At 33.8% G+C, this 18,227-nt stretch overlaps 3 protein-coding genes across 4 annotated transcripts in view; 2 read left to right on the top strand and 1 right to left on the bottom strand.

The window, feature by feature from the left end:
* Positions 1 to 2,079: 2,079 nt before the first annotated feature.
* On the bottom strand, positions 2,080 to 6,126 carry LOC131947495 (alpha-(1,3)-fucosyltransferase C-like). Its single transcript, XM_059308714.1, has 4 exons — positions 5,907 to 6,126; positions 4,666 to 4,788; positions 3,289 to 3,383; positions 2,080 to 2,559 (listed from the first exon to the last, which is right to left on the bottom strand). Exons 1-4 carry the CDS (start codon positions 6,025 to 6,027, stop codon positions 2,080 to 2,082), a joined length of 819 nt encoding a protein of 272 aa, XP_059164697.1. The 5' UTR covers positions 6,028 to 6,126.
* A 3,447-nt stretch (positions 6,127 to 9,573) lies between these two features.
* Positions 9,574 to 17,514, top strand: LOC131947489 (uncharacterized). 2 transcript variants are annotated; one of them, XM_059308709.1, is made up of 5 exons: positions 9,574 to 9,604; positions 14,743 to 15,267; positions 15,476 to 15,550; positions 16,147 to 16,212; positions 16,361 to 17,514. In XM_059308709.1, the coding sequence occupies exons 4-5, from the start codon at positions 16,176 to 16,178 to the stop codon at positions 17,269 to 17,271; spliced, it is 948 nt and encodes a 315-aa protein (XP_059164692.1). In that variant the 5' UTR covers positions 9,574 to 9,604; positions 14,743 to 15,267; positions 15,476 to 15,550; positions 16,147 to 16,175; the 3' UTR covers positions 17,272 to 17,514. The 2 variants fall into 2 exon arrangements, with proteins under 2 accessions (XP_059164692.1, XP_059164690.1); XM_059308707.1 differs by lacking the exon at positions 9,574 to 9,604 and adding an exon at positions 10,726 to 10,827.
* The window catches only part of LOC131947494 (uncharacterized), a 39,708-nt gene continuing 31,684 nt past the window's right edge, over positions 10,204 to 18,227 (top strand). Inside the window, exon 1 of the mRNA XM_059308713.1 lies at positions 10,204 to 10,215. The gene's annotated coding sequence lies outside the window, so the exon portion shown is untranslated. The remainder of the gene's footprint in view (positions 10,216 to 18,227) is intronic.

The following is an 18,227-nucleotide window of genomic DNA, read 5'->3' as shown; positions in this document are numbered from 1 at the left end:
CCCTTTATCCAAATTTTTTTTTTTTCACTGTCCCTTTATCCAAAGGGATCCAAAACTTGTAGTTTATTTAATAACTCATCAATTATGAATTTCGTTCATATGTATATATATAAAATAATAAAAATAAAATATCTAAAGGTTTAATTGCTAATTATATTCAAGTTTTAATTTTGAGTGTTAATTTATTTATACACTTTTACATTTTTTTAATGAAAACAATTTTTTGCGTATAATAATAATCAAAATTTAAATAGTGAAAATAATTTTGTTCTATTTCTAATTCATACTTTTGTTCATTTAATTTAGAGATTATTGTTTTAGTTGTTTCCCTTAGGTAGTGTTTTACATTTTTGATATGGGAGATAACATTTTTTTTGCAACAAAACATTCAGTCAAAACATACATTATTTTTTTTTTATGTTCATGTTAATTTTAATTGAACAAAATAAGAAAGCTCAAGTTTTATTTCATAGCTGCTAATGTACTTTAACTAATACATATTTGGTTGCTCATTAATGCTTTTCGAATAATCTTTCAACACTGATACAACCTTTGGACTAGTTTAGCCAGTTACTAATTGATCCAATTTGTTCGATGAAATGTAACCGTCTGTCTGTTCTGTCTTAACTTGGACTATATTCTGTACCTTTGTCTACCCTTGGCGTTGAAATAACACTTTCTGTTTACATTGCTATTTCAGTCACAACGCCTGCTTCCACCCCTCACCATGTTTACACTATACCCATTTAAGGAAGCTACTATTTGTCTGTATCGTCGTCCCTATACTTGTGTCGCCTGTGTGGTCGAATAATGGTCCTTGTTGTGTTTGAGGCTAACGGTCAGTCCCATTCGCGGTTCAAAGGTCACGCCAGCCCGCGTCTTTCGTGCATAGGTTGTGATTGTGCTCTGCCATGAAAGCTTTATTTTTGTAGAGCTGATTGGCAGAATCGGTTACACGTCTGACTTGATGCATGGAAGGCGAGGCGATTCGGTGCCGTGAGGAGTGGTAGGTTCGGAACCCGTCGGGTCTGTATGTTCTGTCTTAACTTGGACTATATTCTGTACCTTTGTCTACCCTTGGCGTTGAAATAACACTTTCTGTTTACATTGCTATGAAATGTAACTGAATTATCAATCTTGTAAGACTATAAAAATAATTCTCAGTAGTCTCAGTGGCGTCGCTAGGGGTGGGGTGTCACCCGGTGTGTTAACCCCCCCCCCACTTTTTTTCTCTGTAAATTTTCCAGCTGGTGTCAACTCGCGACGCCGAGTTGTCTTATCTTGTGCTTGAGAAAGTGGTCTTGTCATACGTATGTTAAAGTGCCTAAGACATTTTATGTTAGATGAAAGCATGTGTCTATAATTTTCGTTGTAGTATCTACTTGAATAAAATTACACAACTATTGAGGAATATTTTGTCCGTTCTTATTTTATCTGGGCACGACCCTACTGTCAAAGAAATACGTAAACGCACATTGGTACGGAGTCTAGGGACAAAAAAAGAAAGATAGGTAGGGCATAACAAACGTTGAAAAGGTCAGCTGTGAGTGAAGCAGAAACAGCCGGAATGTCGTGGGCTAAACTTGGAGAATTCACACAGAACAGAGTACAATGGGGGGGGGGGGGGTGGTTAGTTGCGTCCCTACGCTCGACAAGAGGTCCACATGAATGATGCTGGTGACAGCGATGATGATGTTTGTAGTTCTAAATAGTTTAAGCCAATAAGCAACGCATTCTTGGATATTCCGATTTAACTCTCTGCCTTATGGCTTATTTCTGGGAGCCATTTTATTTCAAACTGTTGGCCTCGGTCGTATGTTATGTTAATTGCATATTTTAATTTTCTAAGAATGTTATGATTTACTAAATGCTGTTTTAAAAATGCATTAAATTTAATTTTGTTCTAGGTTGTATCTAAATTTTTAAAAATACGTTTGCTTTTGTAATAGTGTTGTGTTTATAAAATTAATTTCTTTAAAATATAAGTCTATTTAAAAAAAATGATTAGGATTTGAACACGCAAAACGTGTACAAAATAATTCTTTTTAATATTTCTAGAACCAAACTCTCAACATATTACTAAACAAACTTTTTGGGTGCCCGGCATTGTCCGGTTAACCATGCATACATGTCGTACACCTTAGGTTTGATATCCCCAAACAAAGCGTCACACATCAAACACAGCGTACCTTGTGACCCCGTGGGCCTGTACATGTCCTTGACCTTAAGATACCGGGTATAGGTCGCCTCGTCCTGACCTACGACCTTTAGATACATCGCCAGGTCCCTCGCCGTCTGGAACCAGCCCGTGTTGATGAAAGAACCGTTGGGCAGCAGACGGTCATAGTCTGCCCCACCCATGACGACGGGAACCACGTGACGGCCGGGTGTGAACGCGTTGAAGAACTTCTCCGTGACGTAGTCCACACAGACAGAGTTCTCAAATCCCAGGTAAAACTTGTAGGTGTTGAAAACTTTATCCAGGCACCCGGTGTCATTTATGTCAGGGCATACTCGTCTTTTAGCGCATGCCCCAAAGATATCCACATCAATGTATTTCTGTTTGGAAGTATTACAAACTTTATAAAAGCATTTACACACACACACGCGCACACACACAAACACAAGCGCACACATACATACATACATATATATATATATATATATATATATATATATATATATATATATATATATATATATATATACAATATATATATATATATATATATACATATGTATATATATATAGATATACATATATATATATATATATATATATATATATATATATATATATATATATATATATATATATATATATATATTTACGTCTGAATAAAACAAATATTGAATATTATGATCATGACGTATTTTGTCATATCTATTTGAAAGTTGTTTAACCACAATCTGGTATTTTACGAGAGTTTACGGCGTCAGCGCTATCTCCTTACCTAATATCAGATTTGAGTCGTATCTGCAAGTGGGCGATCTAGTTCAAGCACTTTAAAAAATGTATAGTTTTTATGTTTTCGCCCCCCCCCCCCTACAACTATCTTTCATTTTCGAATTGCTATCTTTCTTACGCAGCTACTATTTTAAATTTATTCTTACCAGATAAAAACATTGTTTTGACTAGTTTTTTTAATCATTTTTTCGATTTGGTGTCACTCGCTAAAAGGTGCCACCGGGTGCGGACCACACCCTTACCTCACCCTTGTGACGCTACTGTGTGTACTAAACATTAACAATACAACTGATAACAAAAAGGTCATGTAGATAACATACTTGCATTTCTTTGACGTATTTTTCCCTCAAAGATTGTGTGCTACAGTGACTGACAAGCCACACGGCTGTTCTGTTCTTGTTTTTAAATATCTCACCTGCCGTTTAAAAAAATAATAGTGTAAATATTTATTCCCTGTATCTATTTGTATTCATAAATCCAACCTTCTTGCGCTGTCAACGCTAACATTTCGAATGCATTTTACAACGTTGTGTACTAATAGAACCTACATAGCTCGATTGTAATTTTACTATTGTAACTATTGAATGGATATTTTGGCAAGCGCTAAAATAGAGGTCACCACTGTAAAATATTTAAACCAGAAGATAATTACCCATTTGCTTTGATTTTTTAATTTTTAATTTTTAGTTTGAAAGCAGTTAAAAGGATCCCCGAAAAGTTAGTTTCGGATAAAAATTCATGAAAACCGCAACTTTCTTTATTTACTGTCAATTTTATAACGAATACTGGATGTCACACCCTGTCAATGACATCATTCAATTACACCCTGTCAGTTACACTATGTCATTTAAACCCTGTCAGTTACACACTTTCAATTGCACCTGTCAATTACATCCTGTGAATTACACCCTGTCAGTTACACTCTGTCAATTATAACCTGTCAATTACATCTGTCAATTACACCCCGGTAATTACATCCTACCAACTGCACCTAATCAACTACTTCTTTCAATACCTACCAGTCAATTACATCCCGGCAATTATAATCTGTCAGTTACATCCTTTCAATTACACCTGTCAATTACACACATGCAACGTCCCCCTTCCCGATATTCCACCACTCCTTCTTCTGATTAATTTGCCTATTTGTTTCTTGCAATATAAAATAGTAATGATTTCTATTAGCTAATTAAACGTATTTTCATCTTCTGATTCTTTAATAAAAGGGGTTCTGACTACATATCACAACGCCCATGTATTTATTTAATACTAATTAACAGATTAGATAGTATGAATAAAAAAATAACAGCAAAATAAAATACATTGAAAAAAGCCGAAAAATGTTAGATATGAAACTTTTAAACATGTTCGTTGTTAAGCTATTTAAGAGAAACATTATTTTTTATAAAATTCTTTTTGTCTTTATTTTTAAGCAAAGATTTATAGCAACTAAAATATCACTTGATTTTCATGGCATATTGATGTGCTGCTAATTTTTTTTTATATTACATAAATAGTTTAAACATTTCTTGTTTAATGCCGAGGTAACAGAAACAGGTAAACTGTAAGTCGAGGTGCGAACTTACTTAATGTGAACATTAAAAAAAAATAAACACAGTGATATGTATGATACTATTTTTTAAAGTAAACATTGCAGATTGCATTGTTCACCTGTGATAATTAGCATAATTACTCACTGTAATTAGGTTTCTGTAAGTGTGGCGTGTACTCAAATCTTAACTGGTTCACTGGCCAAAAGACATCGGAATCTTGTGTATAGGTGTGGGTCATGTTGAAGGCGTACCTCCAAGGGGAAGAAGCTAGAAGGTGAAACGTTATCTTAGACAAAAAAGTCTTGTGATATATATATATATATATATATATATATATATATATATATATATATATATATATATATATATATATATATATATATATATATATAAATATATATATATATATAAATATATATATATATATATATATATATATATATATATATATATATATATATATATATATATATATATGTACAAGTAATATGTTTTTCATGAATAGATAATTATGTTAATGAATTTCTCGCGACATAGGCCTACTTAGGTAAATACATGTTTAATCTGTTAAGCTGTTGAATACTGATATAAGATTCTTGACAGTTTTTCTTTGTTAGCCTATAATATATGCAATAAATAAATTGATACAATTAATGACTACTGACATTATCTGGACGGCGTGGCCTAGCGGAAGGGAGCTAACCCTAGAGTTTCTAGTTCAAATTCGTGTTCAAATCAATGGAACGTCCCTGAGTCCACCCAGCTCTGAACAAAGCGGCTGGGCATAGTCTTGGGCACAAACGTGGTGAGAAGAAAACTGCTTATTATATTGTCTAACTGTTCATGAATGAAAGCTCCTGTTAGAAGCATTTGTCTATCGAGCTCTGGTCTACTGAAATTATCCGATTCTTTACAGTTTTTATGTGTATGAGCCCATGTTATAAACATTAGATGAATTGATAGAGATACGGAGTGCTGAGATTATCGGATTCTTTGCAGTTTGTATGTAAGAGCCACTCTTATTCGCATTGAATAAATCAAGAGAGATATGGACTTGTGAAATTATAAGATTCGTGAAATTTTTTTTGTGTAAGCCCCTAATGTAAGCATTACTTTAATCGATGGGTATATGGACTGCTGAGATTTTCAGATTGTCTAACAGTTCATCTATGTAAGCTTCTGTTATAAGCATTTGTCTATTGAGCTCTGGTCTACTGAAATTATAAGATTCTTGACAGTTTGTGTCAGCCACTAATGAAATCAATCGATTGAAATAATGACTACTGCGATTTTGAGATTCTTGACAGTTTTTCTGTGTAAGCTCAAGACATAAGCAGTAGATTAACCGATAGAGAAATGTATCACTGCGATTATCAGAGACCCACCTTTCTGTAGAGAACTTTTCTGGTAGTGTACAGGCGACTCATGAGCAAACATGACGTAGAGCTGACCCGGCCATCTGACTGGCGGCTTGTGCTGGTCCTGTAGTCTAACACCCATCACCATGACAACGTCGGTCTCGTTAGACACGTCACCGTCCTTAAACCGGCACCTACCCACAGCACACTGAGGGTTTGGTGTAAACGATGATTTTAACCAACTTGGCATATTAACTAAACTTATTTCGATTAATGACGAAGATGTTTTTTTGTTATTTAAACGAAATAATTCGTCTGTGTAGAGAATCGTATTATTACATGTAGTATTACTTGATAGATTTATATGGCTTGAGTTTAGAATACAAGGTTTATAATAGAATTCGTTAATTAAATCTCTTCTATTTTGAATATTTGTACGGTTAAAAGAAGAAGACATTATGAAAAAAAAACGTTCGATATATTGTTGTGTTAAATTTGGTTGTAGTGTGTGTGTGTGTGTGTATGTGTGTGCGCGTGCGTGTGCGTGTGTGTTTGTGTGTGTGCGTGTTTGTGTATGTGTGTGTATAGAGAAGGAATGTCCGCAAAGCCCCAAAAAAAGATATAGAGGTGTTGTGACCTAAGGATATGTTATGTAACGTTACCCAATGTGCTAGCGGGTATTTAAAAAAGGATTACGACATTATTCCCGTTCGGTTAATTGTACTGGTAAAGTTTGCTGACGTCATTACCCCCAGTTGAATTATCCCTCCCCGAGGGTATTTCCCGACCCGAAAAACTGCATTAGAACGTTACCCAAACCCTAGACAGTTACACAACGTTTAGAAGAACGGTTACTCATCGGTTATCTTAATGGGAAAAGTAACGGTAACCGTTACCTTCCGTGGTAACGGCGGCGTTGGCGGTGGTGGTGGTGGTGATGATTGTGGTAGTAGCAAAGGTAAATGTAAACGGTAATGTTAATGGCAACGACAAAGGTAACGGTAATGAGAGGATGTAATAAAGAATATGGAAAGACGATAATTAAGGATAAGTATATGGTTTTGGTTGGGAACAGGGTTAGTGATTTAAAGATGAGGATAGAAACGGAAAGGTAATGGTATAATAAAAGCATGTATTATTCAATAGGGTTATTATACAGGCTGGAATTTGAGAGGAGGTTATTGTGTAATCTTGAGGCTAATGACCGGGTGGGGGTAAGGGTGGGTAACGTCTCAGACCTAATTAAAGCATGCAACACTTGGGATAAAATTATGTTTAAATTTTTGTTCTATGCTTCATTTTTATGTTAAGTGTTGCTATTATTTGCAAGTCTTTACATACTGTTTAATATTTAATACATACTTCTGTTGTGTTTTTTGGTAGTAGATATAAAGTATGCTTCATGTGTTCAATGTTTAGGTACGATTTCTTATATTTTAATTCTTTTTTTTCGTTTACAATAATATTAGGCGTTGCAGTTGTTTACTATTATGGTGTAAAAAGCTATATACTCTTTAAACATTTTGTAAACAAACCGGGCGGGGTTAGGGAAGGGTAACGTCTTACACCTAGGTAAAATATGTCACACATCGGATGAAATTAAGGTTGAATTTTAGTTCTATCCTTCCTTTAATAATAATTCTCGCTTTTTATACTGTGGGCAGTGGGTGATGGTTGTAATTTACTAATGTTTGTGACTATGATTTACTATGTGAAAGGTAATTTAACATAGGGGCTGAACTAGTGTTAGAAATGTAGTTCTAGGGCCCGCCTGATAAACTATGGTGTACATAACGTCTGCGATTAGGGTGTTATATAGCAATATAAAATTATGTCATTTAATCTGTATAAGGCTTAATATTTACTTTTAAGTAAGAGCACTTTTTGATGTCGAAGGCTATTAAAATTTAGCACATCATTTTTAAGAGAGAGAGAAAAGAGAGACGATTACTAAAATGTTTGCAACAATTATTTTTAATATAAACTAATTGGCATAATTTCTAGCTTGAAATAAACTTTAATAAGCATCTCTGAGTATTAAACTAGCCATTAAAAATGTGTGTGATAGTCTTTACACGTTGTGCAATTTAATTTTATAATATGCTAGAATCATTAAAAGAGTAAAGTTACGAATCTCAAATTAATGGGAGATTTTCAAGTTAATCAAAGCAGTTTACTATACGTATATTGAATGTGTATATATTATACGCTTCGTCACTAATCAATTTGCTTTATAAATTTCACAAAAATACCTTTTTTTACAAGCTTTTATTTAACTCACTTCCTCTGTCGTCAGTCTGTCTAGACGGAAACGCAGGAGTGAAAATTCGGACAGTTCTACTTGACCGATACGATTCACAGTTGGCACGTGGGTCAAGACATGAAGACAATGCAATCTGAAACTAAATTTGACTTAATTGGATGCCTAATTAATTTTGTATGAATTAATTAAAATTTGGACCGAATTAGTAGGCATGTCTAGCCAACCACACCACACGCGTCATCACCTTCAATAGCTGCGCCATAACGTAATGGCTGCGTTCAAAAACCATTGCGCCCCTACTGAACGTGATGTTCAGTAGGCGCGCAATGGTTTTTAGTCATGTAACTCTATTGTAAATAAAACATGTAAAGTACTGAAAAAAAATTCATAAAAAACGTTTTAATAACAAGCTTTTATGGAATGACGCACTAAAAAGTAGAAAATAAATTATAGACTACTATTTAAATAACTATAAAGAAAAGCGTGGGTGTCTTCCTTAACATTAGTAAAGGTATCCTATAGATACTAAAGTGACCCACGCTTTTCTTTATAGTTATTTAAATAGTAGTCTATAATTTATTTTCTACTTTTTAGTGCATCATTACATAAAAGCTTGTTATTAAAACGTTTTTTATGAATTTTTTTTAGAAATTGAATGCATTAAATTAATTTTTTTTTAAATACAGCGTTTATGGATCTCCGATGAACGGTTTCAAATCGCATCTGAATTTTATTTTTATATACTGTATAAACATCGCATCGCACCATTCTGGGGCGGAAACCTCCACATGAGTATTCTTAACAACTTCCCAAAGCTCCAAGGTGATCGAAAAAAAGTGTAGTAATGCATATAAGACACACCAACAAAAACTCCGACAAACATATTAAGAGGAAAGAGAGAGAGAGAGAGAGAGAGAGAGAGAGAGAGAGAGAGAGAGAGAGAGAGAGAGAGAGAGAGAAAGAAAGAAAGAAAGAGAAAGATGCATAAGTGGATATTTATAATCAATAAATAGGCCTAAATGTGCACAAAAACATAACATAATGTTAATTGCAGTAAAAGCAAATTTAACGAATTGTGGTGGGATGTATACTGACAATACATCATATAAAAGAGTTGCATTGTAAAGAAAACTTAATATATTTTTCACGCCATGGATTGTTATATGTTCAATTTAAAAAAAAAAGAATGGAGCTTTAAGCGAAAACATAAATATAATATTTTAAAATATTTTAAAACTGTTTATTTTAATAACTGATTTTAGTTATATTGTTTATTGTTTCTGCAGATTATAGGAAAGTTCATAAGGTACTGGCTAAACGGCAACACTCAAGACATATTAAATAATATCGGGAAAAATAATATCGGGAAAACTTCATAAAACGAACTTTACGTTGCAATAAAAAAAATATGACGAATCGCCATTTTCAATTCAACATAGCCCTATAGGATCTGCTGAGGAAGGTATGTACTTATTATTTCTCTACCTAGTTTTATTAGTGTAGTTCATTCAATTGTAAATTATTGCTGAATATAGTTATTAAAAGAGAAAAGGGACATTCTAACTCCATTCTAACTCCAATTTATTAATGACATTTTTTAACCACTAAAAACATTAACATCAAAATATATTTGATTACGTCATACTATGGTTGTATGTGTTATATAAGAATATAAGTATGCACATTATTAAAATAACGTAACAGGTCTAAAAATACATGTGTGTATAATTTTTCTGATAGAAATAATATGAGTCAAACATATACATTTTATAATGACTAAACATCAGATTACGGGACTTTTTCTTGTTCTAAAAATACCACTAGCGTTTATGTTTCTCCCTAGATACATACATATTTACAATGATGAACAAAAATGAATTCGGAAAGAAGAAAATAAAGATATTGGAACGAATTCTGGCACAGACAATATAAGAAGTTATTTATCATACGATTTAGACATAATTATACGTTCGGGAAAACCGCAGATTAACAAACTTACGTAATACTAAAAATAGCACTCTGTGAAAGTGGCCATTTTAAATCAACATAGCCCTATAGGATCTGTTGAGGAAGGTATGTACTTATTATTTCTCTACCTAGTTTTATTAGTGTAGTTCATTCAATTGTAAATTATTGCTGAATATAGTTATTAAAAGAGAAAAGGGACATTCTAACTCCATTCTAACTCCAATTTATTAATGACATTTTTTAACCACTAAAAACATTAACATCAAAATATATTTGATTACGTCATACTATGGTTGTATGTGTTATATAAGAATATAAGTATGCACATTATTAAAATAACGTAACAGGTCTAAAAATACATGTGTGTATAATTTTTCTGATAGAAATAATATGAGTCAAACATATACATTTTATAATGACTAAACATCAGATTACGGGACTTTTTCTTGTTCTAAAAATACCACTAGCGTTTATGTTTCTCCCTAGACACATACATATTTACAATGATGAACAAAAATGAATTCTGAAAGAAGAAAATAAAGATATTGGAACGAATTCTGGCACAGACAATATAAGAAGTTATTTATCATACGATTTAGACATAATTATACGTTCGGGAAAACCGCAGATTAACAAACTTACGTAATACTAAAAATAGCACTCTGTGAACGGTAGCCATTTTAAATCAACATAGGCCTAAACGAACTTTTGCTGGCTGTATATAATTATTATATCTCTTTCTAGTTATAATAATTTAATAAGTTTGATATATATATATATATATATATATATATATATGTGTCAGTAATTCATAGTAAAGATGTATATATCATTCGTATGTAGATGATTAAATAACGTAACATATTTAAGGAAAATGTGTGTATTATTTTACCTGTAGAAATAACTTATACATATCATATTGACTTAGTAAAGAAAATTGAATACATATCATTAAGCTTCAACCTATCTGCACACGGAATCCAATTTTGTGTATTTAACTTTTTAAACCTGATTAAATCTGCATACACAAAAATTAAAGATTTTAAATTTATATCAATATTAAGTTTAAAATATAGCACACCCCCCCCCCTCCACCAGAGAAACTTAATTTTTTCTCTATGTTTACCCCCTCCCCACATTTCACGTGCGTTTCGTTAAACGGTAACAGTGTATGCTTGTTATACAATAAGGGTGGAGCTGGGATTAAGGGACTTGTTCTAGATTGAAATTCTTTATAACTTTACAAAATGTTGTCAAAGGTCAGTGCTACTATAGATAGTTACTACCAAATTGTATTACTTTATTTGAAGAAGCTGTGGATCTGCTGTTATAAAAACAGTTTGTGTTTAAGTTTTGTTCGTGGTTTGCCATTAACTGAACTAAACCTTTTTTATAAGATCAATACAAATATGTTATGTGAATTTTTTTTTTTGGGAGTAGTCGAGCTGAATGTCAAGCATTGCGTGGTGAATGAGGCATGATGTGTGTGTGGGGGTGTGGAGGGGATGTGGTGTTGTGACGTTTTTAAATATGAAAGATAATATGACAGGTGGCATGGTTAAAAACTAAGAAATGCATATACATTTTTTTTGGCCAAGTGGGTTTTTAAAATTGATCTGAAGTAAGTTATTGTTAAATAATTTATGCATCGTTTAAAACACATTTTGGTTTTTGTTTCTCCATAGACACAATAGTTTTCAAATTAACGGAAATAATCAAATTGAATTTACCAAGAAAAAATTAACAAGGTGTACATAATATGAAACGTTTTCGAACACATTAAAAAATAATTATTTATTAATTATGTCGTAATGTCGAAATGTTGTAAGGTCACAGAAACAAGTGAACTCTACTCAGAGTTTCTTTCATGCATCTCTTCGAAGAAAGTCTCCCGCCGCCCGCCCCCTCCCCCCGAATGAAATGGAAATTTATATAGAAAAAAATACATTTACCAATGTCTGCCCCCCCCCCCCTCCCGGAGAAAAAAAAGTCTGGAAGAAAGATTGGCGCAACACTTGATTAGATTTAGTCATCGAGTGTTGTAGCGAGACTTATTCCTAGTGTTTTGGGAACTTTTAAACGACTGTCTATGGGGGCCAACCTGCTCAAATGTGATGCGCTCATGATGACACTGCCGCCGATGGATTCAAGTAGTTACCCCATCCGCTTATCTCGGGGCGCTAAATCACATATTTCCTTTTAAATATAGGCGTCTCCACTCCAATATGTAAACAAATGTTAGGACTATTACAGAAACCTTTGCGGGGCTATAATCAACAGCTTCCCAAGTTTTCAATTCATGGCGATTGGGTGAATGATGCAGTAAATGAGTAATGCATAACAATAGACAGAAACATGTATTTCATATGTACATCTGTACGTGGCCAGCTCACGCGTCGGATAACCTTCTGATTTATGGGGGGGGGGGGAGGAATCCACAAATGACGTCACATTTTTTTAACGATTAATAAACAGCCTGACCCTCACACACCCCCACCTCATTGACGTCATTTATAAAAAGTAATTGACTATTAATAATGTTCAATCAATTCTAAACGTTCTAATTATTTTCTAAATAATTATATAAAAAATAATCTTACATTACCTGTTTTGTGAATTAGATGTGCCTAATACTATGCAAGTAAATTAATATCTGTTGACTAGTGCTGTCTAGTGTCTGACAAAATGTGCTGAAGTGTGAATCGTACGGTTAGGAAGTAGTTCATAAACGATACATTGATCTACTCGATACTCGCGAGGCTAAGAAAGAGGGGTGGGATCGGGGTCGGCTCGGGAAAAAACTTGAAAGAGACAACAAAACGCCTTTGTCCTGATCATCTGACGCGAATAGTGTGGATAGAACGATAAAACGTGTTGTCTGAGACTTGGTGGGACACTGGGCAGGTGAAGTAGAGTTGGGTAGGTGTATAGTTCATCTGTGACGTCAGCAGATAAAGAGATAGTGTGGTCAGACAAATGCTCAGTCGAAATCTGTGTTTTCAAAGACAAAAACATGTGTGAGTCGGGGGGGGGGGGGGGCACTAGGCAGGTGAAGTAGAGTTGACCTATTTTTGTGACCTCAGCATATGAAGAGATTGTGTTGTTTAACCCATGCTCAGCCGAAATCGGTGCATTTAAAAGATTAAAAGGTCTGAGATGTGACGTCTTTTTGAATGTGGGGGTTTAGTTTTTTTTATACGATAAGTGACAGACGTGATGTTTTTTATGGATGATTCCCGAAACCCACAGTTATCCAAGGGATGCCCGGTGGTCTAGTATAATACTAAAACTCAAGTTTGTTTACAAGTTAGTATAGTTTTCTTTGTTTGTCTGTTTGGTTTCAGGAGAGAATTTGCACTATATGTAAAGCTGTAAAATACGTGTTTAGGTAGAAAATAATGTTCTTTTAAACCAAACTGTTAATCACAAATTTATTTTTAAAAGTTAATCGATTTATTGATATATTCGTTGCTAGAAACACCACTATAATTATAAAAGTTCAGAACAATGACTTTACTTATAGTGAGTCACATGATTCATTTAGTTTAAAGCATTCTGAATCTAAAATTTATTTCGGCAACAGCTTTAGCGACAGGCCTACGTTCGTATGCTATTTTTGTTAAGTACAAACACTATTATCAATATTCAACATTACTTCAAATTGAGTATGCGATACATTTCTCTAGATCTACAGATAAGCTGTCGGAGGAAAGAAAAGTTATAGAACTAGAATCTAGGTCGAACAAAAATTAATTTGTTTAAAAAATGAAAATAATCATAAAAACACAATACTTTATTGAGTTTCTTTATTAAACACTATTAGTCCATAAATCTTTGATAAAAATCTTTTATTTTTAGGTTTAAGGATCATCTAACTCGAGAATACAAGTGATTTAGCTATCTAGATTCTAGATCTAGACTTACGGAAAAAACTAGACTTTAACCAGCCGTAGATTCTAGATCTAGGTTTTAGATGTAGATCTCTAGATCTATCTAGATCTAGAATATATGCCAATAGTTAGTGTCTATAATAAACTATTTCAGACCCTAATTATTGTATAAACATCTTTGTTTAGCTATGGAATTAGCTAATTTGAGATAAAATTCAATTTGAAATAATACTAGGACCTAATCGCGTAACTTAAATTTCTAACGCTGACACTCAATGTAACTATACTACTAATTTTGATTATAATCTGAACTTGCCAGACAGCTGAGTTGATAGTGTAATAGTTACCATGCAGGGTGGTTCGAGACACATCACGTCAATGTTACATTTTTTGTTTTCCATTTTTTTTAGATGTGAATGATAAAATTGCCTATCGGGACTTGGAAAAGGAAAATGTAATTTGGAAAAGTCAGATAAAACAATGATGTGTGCTGTATATAAAATATTGAATTTTAATCTCGAATACATTAAATGTTAGACGCCATATTAAGTCAACTATTTTACCATTTGACTAGGATATAGCTGATTCTATAAAAAATCTTACTTAAGACATGTGTCTATTCTTCGATGAAACAAAACAAAATTCCTTTTAAAACACACGAATCATTGCTAAAGATACTATCATCATGTTTTTACATATTTCAATTAATTGTAATACATTTTCTACTTTCATGTCTTTTCAGGTCATAAAACTAAATAAATTATTTGAGGACCCTTGCAAAAGTATTTGACTGGGTGTTACAGGTCACAAGCTCAGCCAACATCACAAGCTCAGCCAACATCAGACATCATAAGCTCAGCCAACATCAGACATCACAAGCTCAGCCAACATCAGACATCACAAGCTCAGCCAACATCAGACATCACAAGCTCAGCCAACATCAGACATCACAAGCTCAGCCAACATCAGACATCACAAGCTCAGCCAACATCAGACATCACAAGCTCAGCCAACATCAGACATCACAAGCTCAGCCAACATCAGACATCTCAAGCTCAGCCAACATCAGACATCACAAGCTCAGCCAACATCAGACATCACAAGCTGAGCCAACATCAGACATCACAAGCTCAGCCAACATCAGACATCACAAGCTGAGCCAACATCAGACATCACAAGCTCAGCCAACATCAGACATCACAAGCTCAGCCAACATCAGACACAACAAATGGGTGCCTAATATGTCACTACACAGTTAGGTCATATGGTAAGTTTATACATTATTCCATTGTGCATATTTAGATATTAGTTAAAAATGAGAATTTCATTACTATTACAACCTGATTTTTAAACATACGTAAAAATGGTGTTAATTCTTCTACTTTAGTAAAACAAATTTTAAATTATTTTCACTTAATACATCTTGACCCTTTGTAGATTTTACACATTTAAATTAGTATCCTTCTGTTTAACAGTTAGTAAAGAAATAAAGGCTTCAGTACGAAAAATCAGGCAATACATACAAGAATTTTATAGTGGAATTTTTTAAGGTAATTTTTTTTAAAAAGTTAAATAAGTTTTCCAGCATAACCAGATGATGTAATTATTGAGTGGTGGTATGCTGGTGACAAGAGTTTCTGTATCTGTTGTGAAAACTAATTTCTTTTAATTAATCAATCTAAATTTAAACAATTAATTTAAATTTTAAGTACATCATTCATAGTATCACAACTGTTGAATGCCATGACATATATTTTACCAGCAAAACTTGCCAACATTTCATATATCAAAGTTTTAAAAATATTTGCCTAACTAGCCACCTAACATTTAAGTACAGCTTTAATTAATAAATTAAAATGATTACACAGACATAAAAAAGTAATTGTTGAACTACAGAACTGTTATATTAATCAACTTACAAGTTTTATTTAAAAATTATTAAAACTAAATCAAATCTCACAGTTTGTTATAACTTAAATAATATATGATGGATTTTTAAAAATAAAGTAATTAGTTATATACTGTCAGTCCTGCTTCTCACTCTGATCTTTTGTCCTATTAGTGCGTTGTGCTGGGGGTGGGGGCTAGTTGACATTATTGCACACATCATTCACAAGCTGTGTAATCAATTGAAGTTTCTTTTCAGATTGCAGAAAGATAAAACTATTTTTAAACATGGGTGCAACACTAAGCGAAACAGTCTTTAAACCAGGTAAGATATGTTGTGTAGAAAATATTTTCAATGTTAATATTTCAATAAAATGAATGACCTCCTTTTGTAGTATTGTATGATTATTTATTTTGTTATAATGCTGTTAAAGTTTACTTTCAATAAATTTCCTCCCCTTGTATCTCTCCAGGACACCATGAATGTGAGATCTGCTATGGAGGTGAAGCTGACTTACGCAAACACTATACCAGCTGTAAGAAAAATCCAGGTCATGTCAACTTTATACCTGTTAATGATTTCAATTTTGATCATCTCCCTTTACGTTACCGTGACGTCATTATGTTGGATGTAATCAAAGCTTTGTCTGCCCTAACGATCCTGATAAAGGTAGAGTACACCAGTCTAAAAAGACCAAAGTCCCTTCCGTGCTTCAGTGGTCAGTATCCATGTTATAACACCAGAGGAAGTGACGTGTTGAGGACAGGGACGGGACGGGTGTTTGATGTGATCAAGTACACAGAGCGTGACAACAAGGGCACTTGTCCATGTGGCAAGTGTAAACACTCGGACACACCTAGTAATGTGTGGGGGAAGGTTCATGTGGTGACAGCAAAACACGTAGTGTTTGATGACAGTGAGGCGAAACGGACCAGGTGTGTTGTAGGTTTTGATGACAATAAAAGTCCTGGGGTCAGTATTGATGGTTGGGGAGTGAGTGGGGCAGACCTTTTTGGAGACAGGTGTGAGTTAACATGTGTGTCATGTGACTTAGGTTTGGTTGATGAACTGTATAAGATGTGTGAGCACTTTGAGAATCTATGTGAGAAAGTAAGTGACAAATACTGGAGATATCTTGATGTGGACAAGTTGACCGTTATAGTGTCACATCCTCATGGCTGTCCTAAACAGGTTTCTGTAGGACAATGGACACACGAACATAAGGGGAAAAGTTGGTCCAAGTACACGTACACAACATGTACATGTCCAGGCTCCAGTGGAGCACATGTCTACATGCTGGGATATCACAGGTGGTTGTCACATCCGCACAGTGGATCAAACTCTGAAGGAAATTTTAGTGGGGAGCCTTGGTTGTTTGGTTGATCCTTCTGTAACTGTTAGTTCTCTCCACTTGTCTAATGTAACTGTTAGTTCTCTCCCCTTGTCTAATGTAAACAAACAAAATGGCAACTCCCTTCATTTGACTTGTGTGTACCAAGACTACAATGTGTTCATCAGCAACTTTGTATTCTGGTAAAGACAAGAAATAAATTGTTTGGTTTCTTTCAAGTCATTTGTTTAAAGTTGCTAGGCAAGTAAATTAAAAACAAATGTTTATTCCAATGAAACGTGTTGCATATTATTGTATAATAATAATAATATTATTGTATAATTATTATTTTTTGAGATTATTATATTATTGGTTTTAATCCATGCAAATGTCGATATTGATGTCAATAAAGTTTTAGAAGATTTCAAAGTTTTTTCGTTCATTTTGTTAACTTTGATAATCTAAAAGTTTTATATTTATGATAAACAAAACACGATGGTATGCAGAGAAATGTCGGCAGGCAAGTTTGTAGCTGAGACTTAATATCGACAGTCAAGTTTGTTGACTTATGTATCGGTCCAGTTTGTAGCTAAAACTTGCTAGTGTAACAAACCCACGTAATGTTCAGTCCATGATCGCGATACCTATAATGCCAATATAACTTTTTGTACTTGAATATAAAGTAAAAAAGTAACGCTTTGTACATACATGTAAAATGAAATTGCTCGACAGTAAACTCTTCCAAACTTTGTCTTGAGATAATGTAGATGCTACATATATCAAATTTAACGGGAACATGGCATTACCCTTACCGCGACATTACCACCGGGGTAATTACCCCCTGTCAATTCCCCCACCCTCGCCTAGGAGGACATTACCCACCCTTGTCATAGATTAAGGTACAGCTAGGGTTAGGGATAGCGCTAGGTGTAGTGTTAGCGCTAGGGCAACGGTTAGATTTTTAGGTTGAGGTGAGTGCTTACTCTTTTTCTTAAGGCTAGGATTTAGA

This window comes from Physella acuta, unplaced genomic scaffold, assembly GCF_028476545.2.
Source record: "Physella acuta isolate Inbredline_101_S28 unplaced genomic scaffold, ASM2847654v3 ptg000595l, whole genome shotgun sequence".
NCBI lineage: Eukaryota > Metazoa > Mollusca > Gastropoda > Physidae > Physella > Physella acuta.
Note: the sequence above shows the minus strand (reverse complement) of the source record. Positions and strands in the feature narration are given on the sequence as shown.

What these genes read in the sequence shown, in the direction of transcription:
- LOC131947495 (XM_059308714.1), bottom strand. Translation starts at nt 6,027, where the DNA reads ATGGTGATGGGTGTTAGACTACAGGACCAGCACAAGCCGCCAGTCAGA. An exon ending in GAAAAGTTCTCTACAGAAAG is followed by an intron (nt 4,789 to 5,906) that starts GTGGGTCTCTGA and finishes TTCACCTTCTAG; the next exon opens with CTTCTTCCCCTTGGAGGTAC. An exon ending in AATACGTCAAAGAAATGCAA is followed by an intron (nt 2,560 to 3,288) that starts GTATGTTATCTA and finishes ACTTCCAAACAG; the next exon opens with AAATACATTGATGTGGATAT.
- LOC131947489 (XM_059308709.1), top strand. Translation starts at nt 16,176, where the DNA reads ATGGGTGCAACACTAAGCGAAACAGTCTTTAAACCAG. An exon ending in CGAAACAGTCTTTAAACCAG is followed by an intron (nt 16,213 to 16,360) that starts GTAAGATATGTT and finishes GTATCTCTCCAG; the next exon opens with GACACCATGAATGTGAGATC.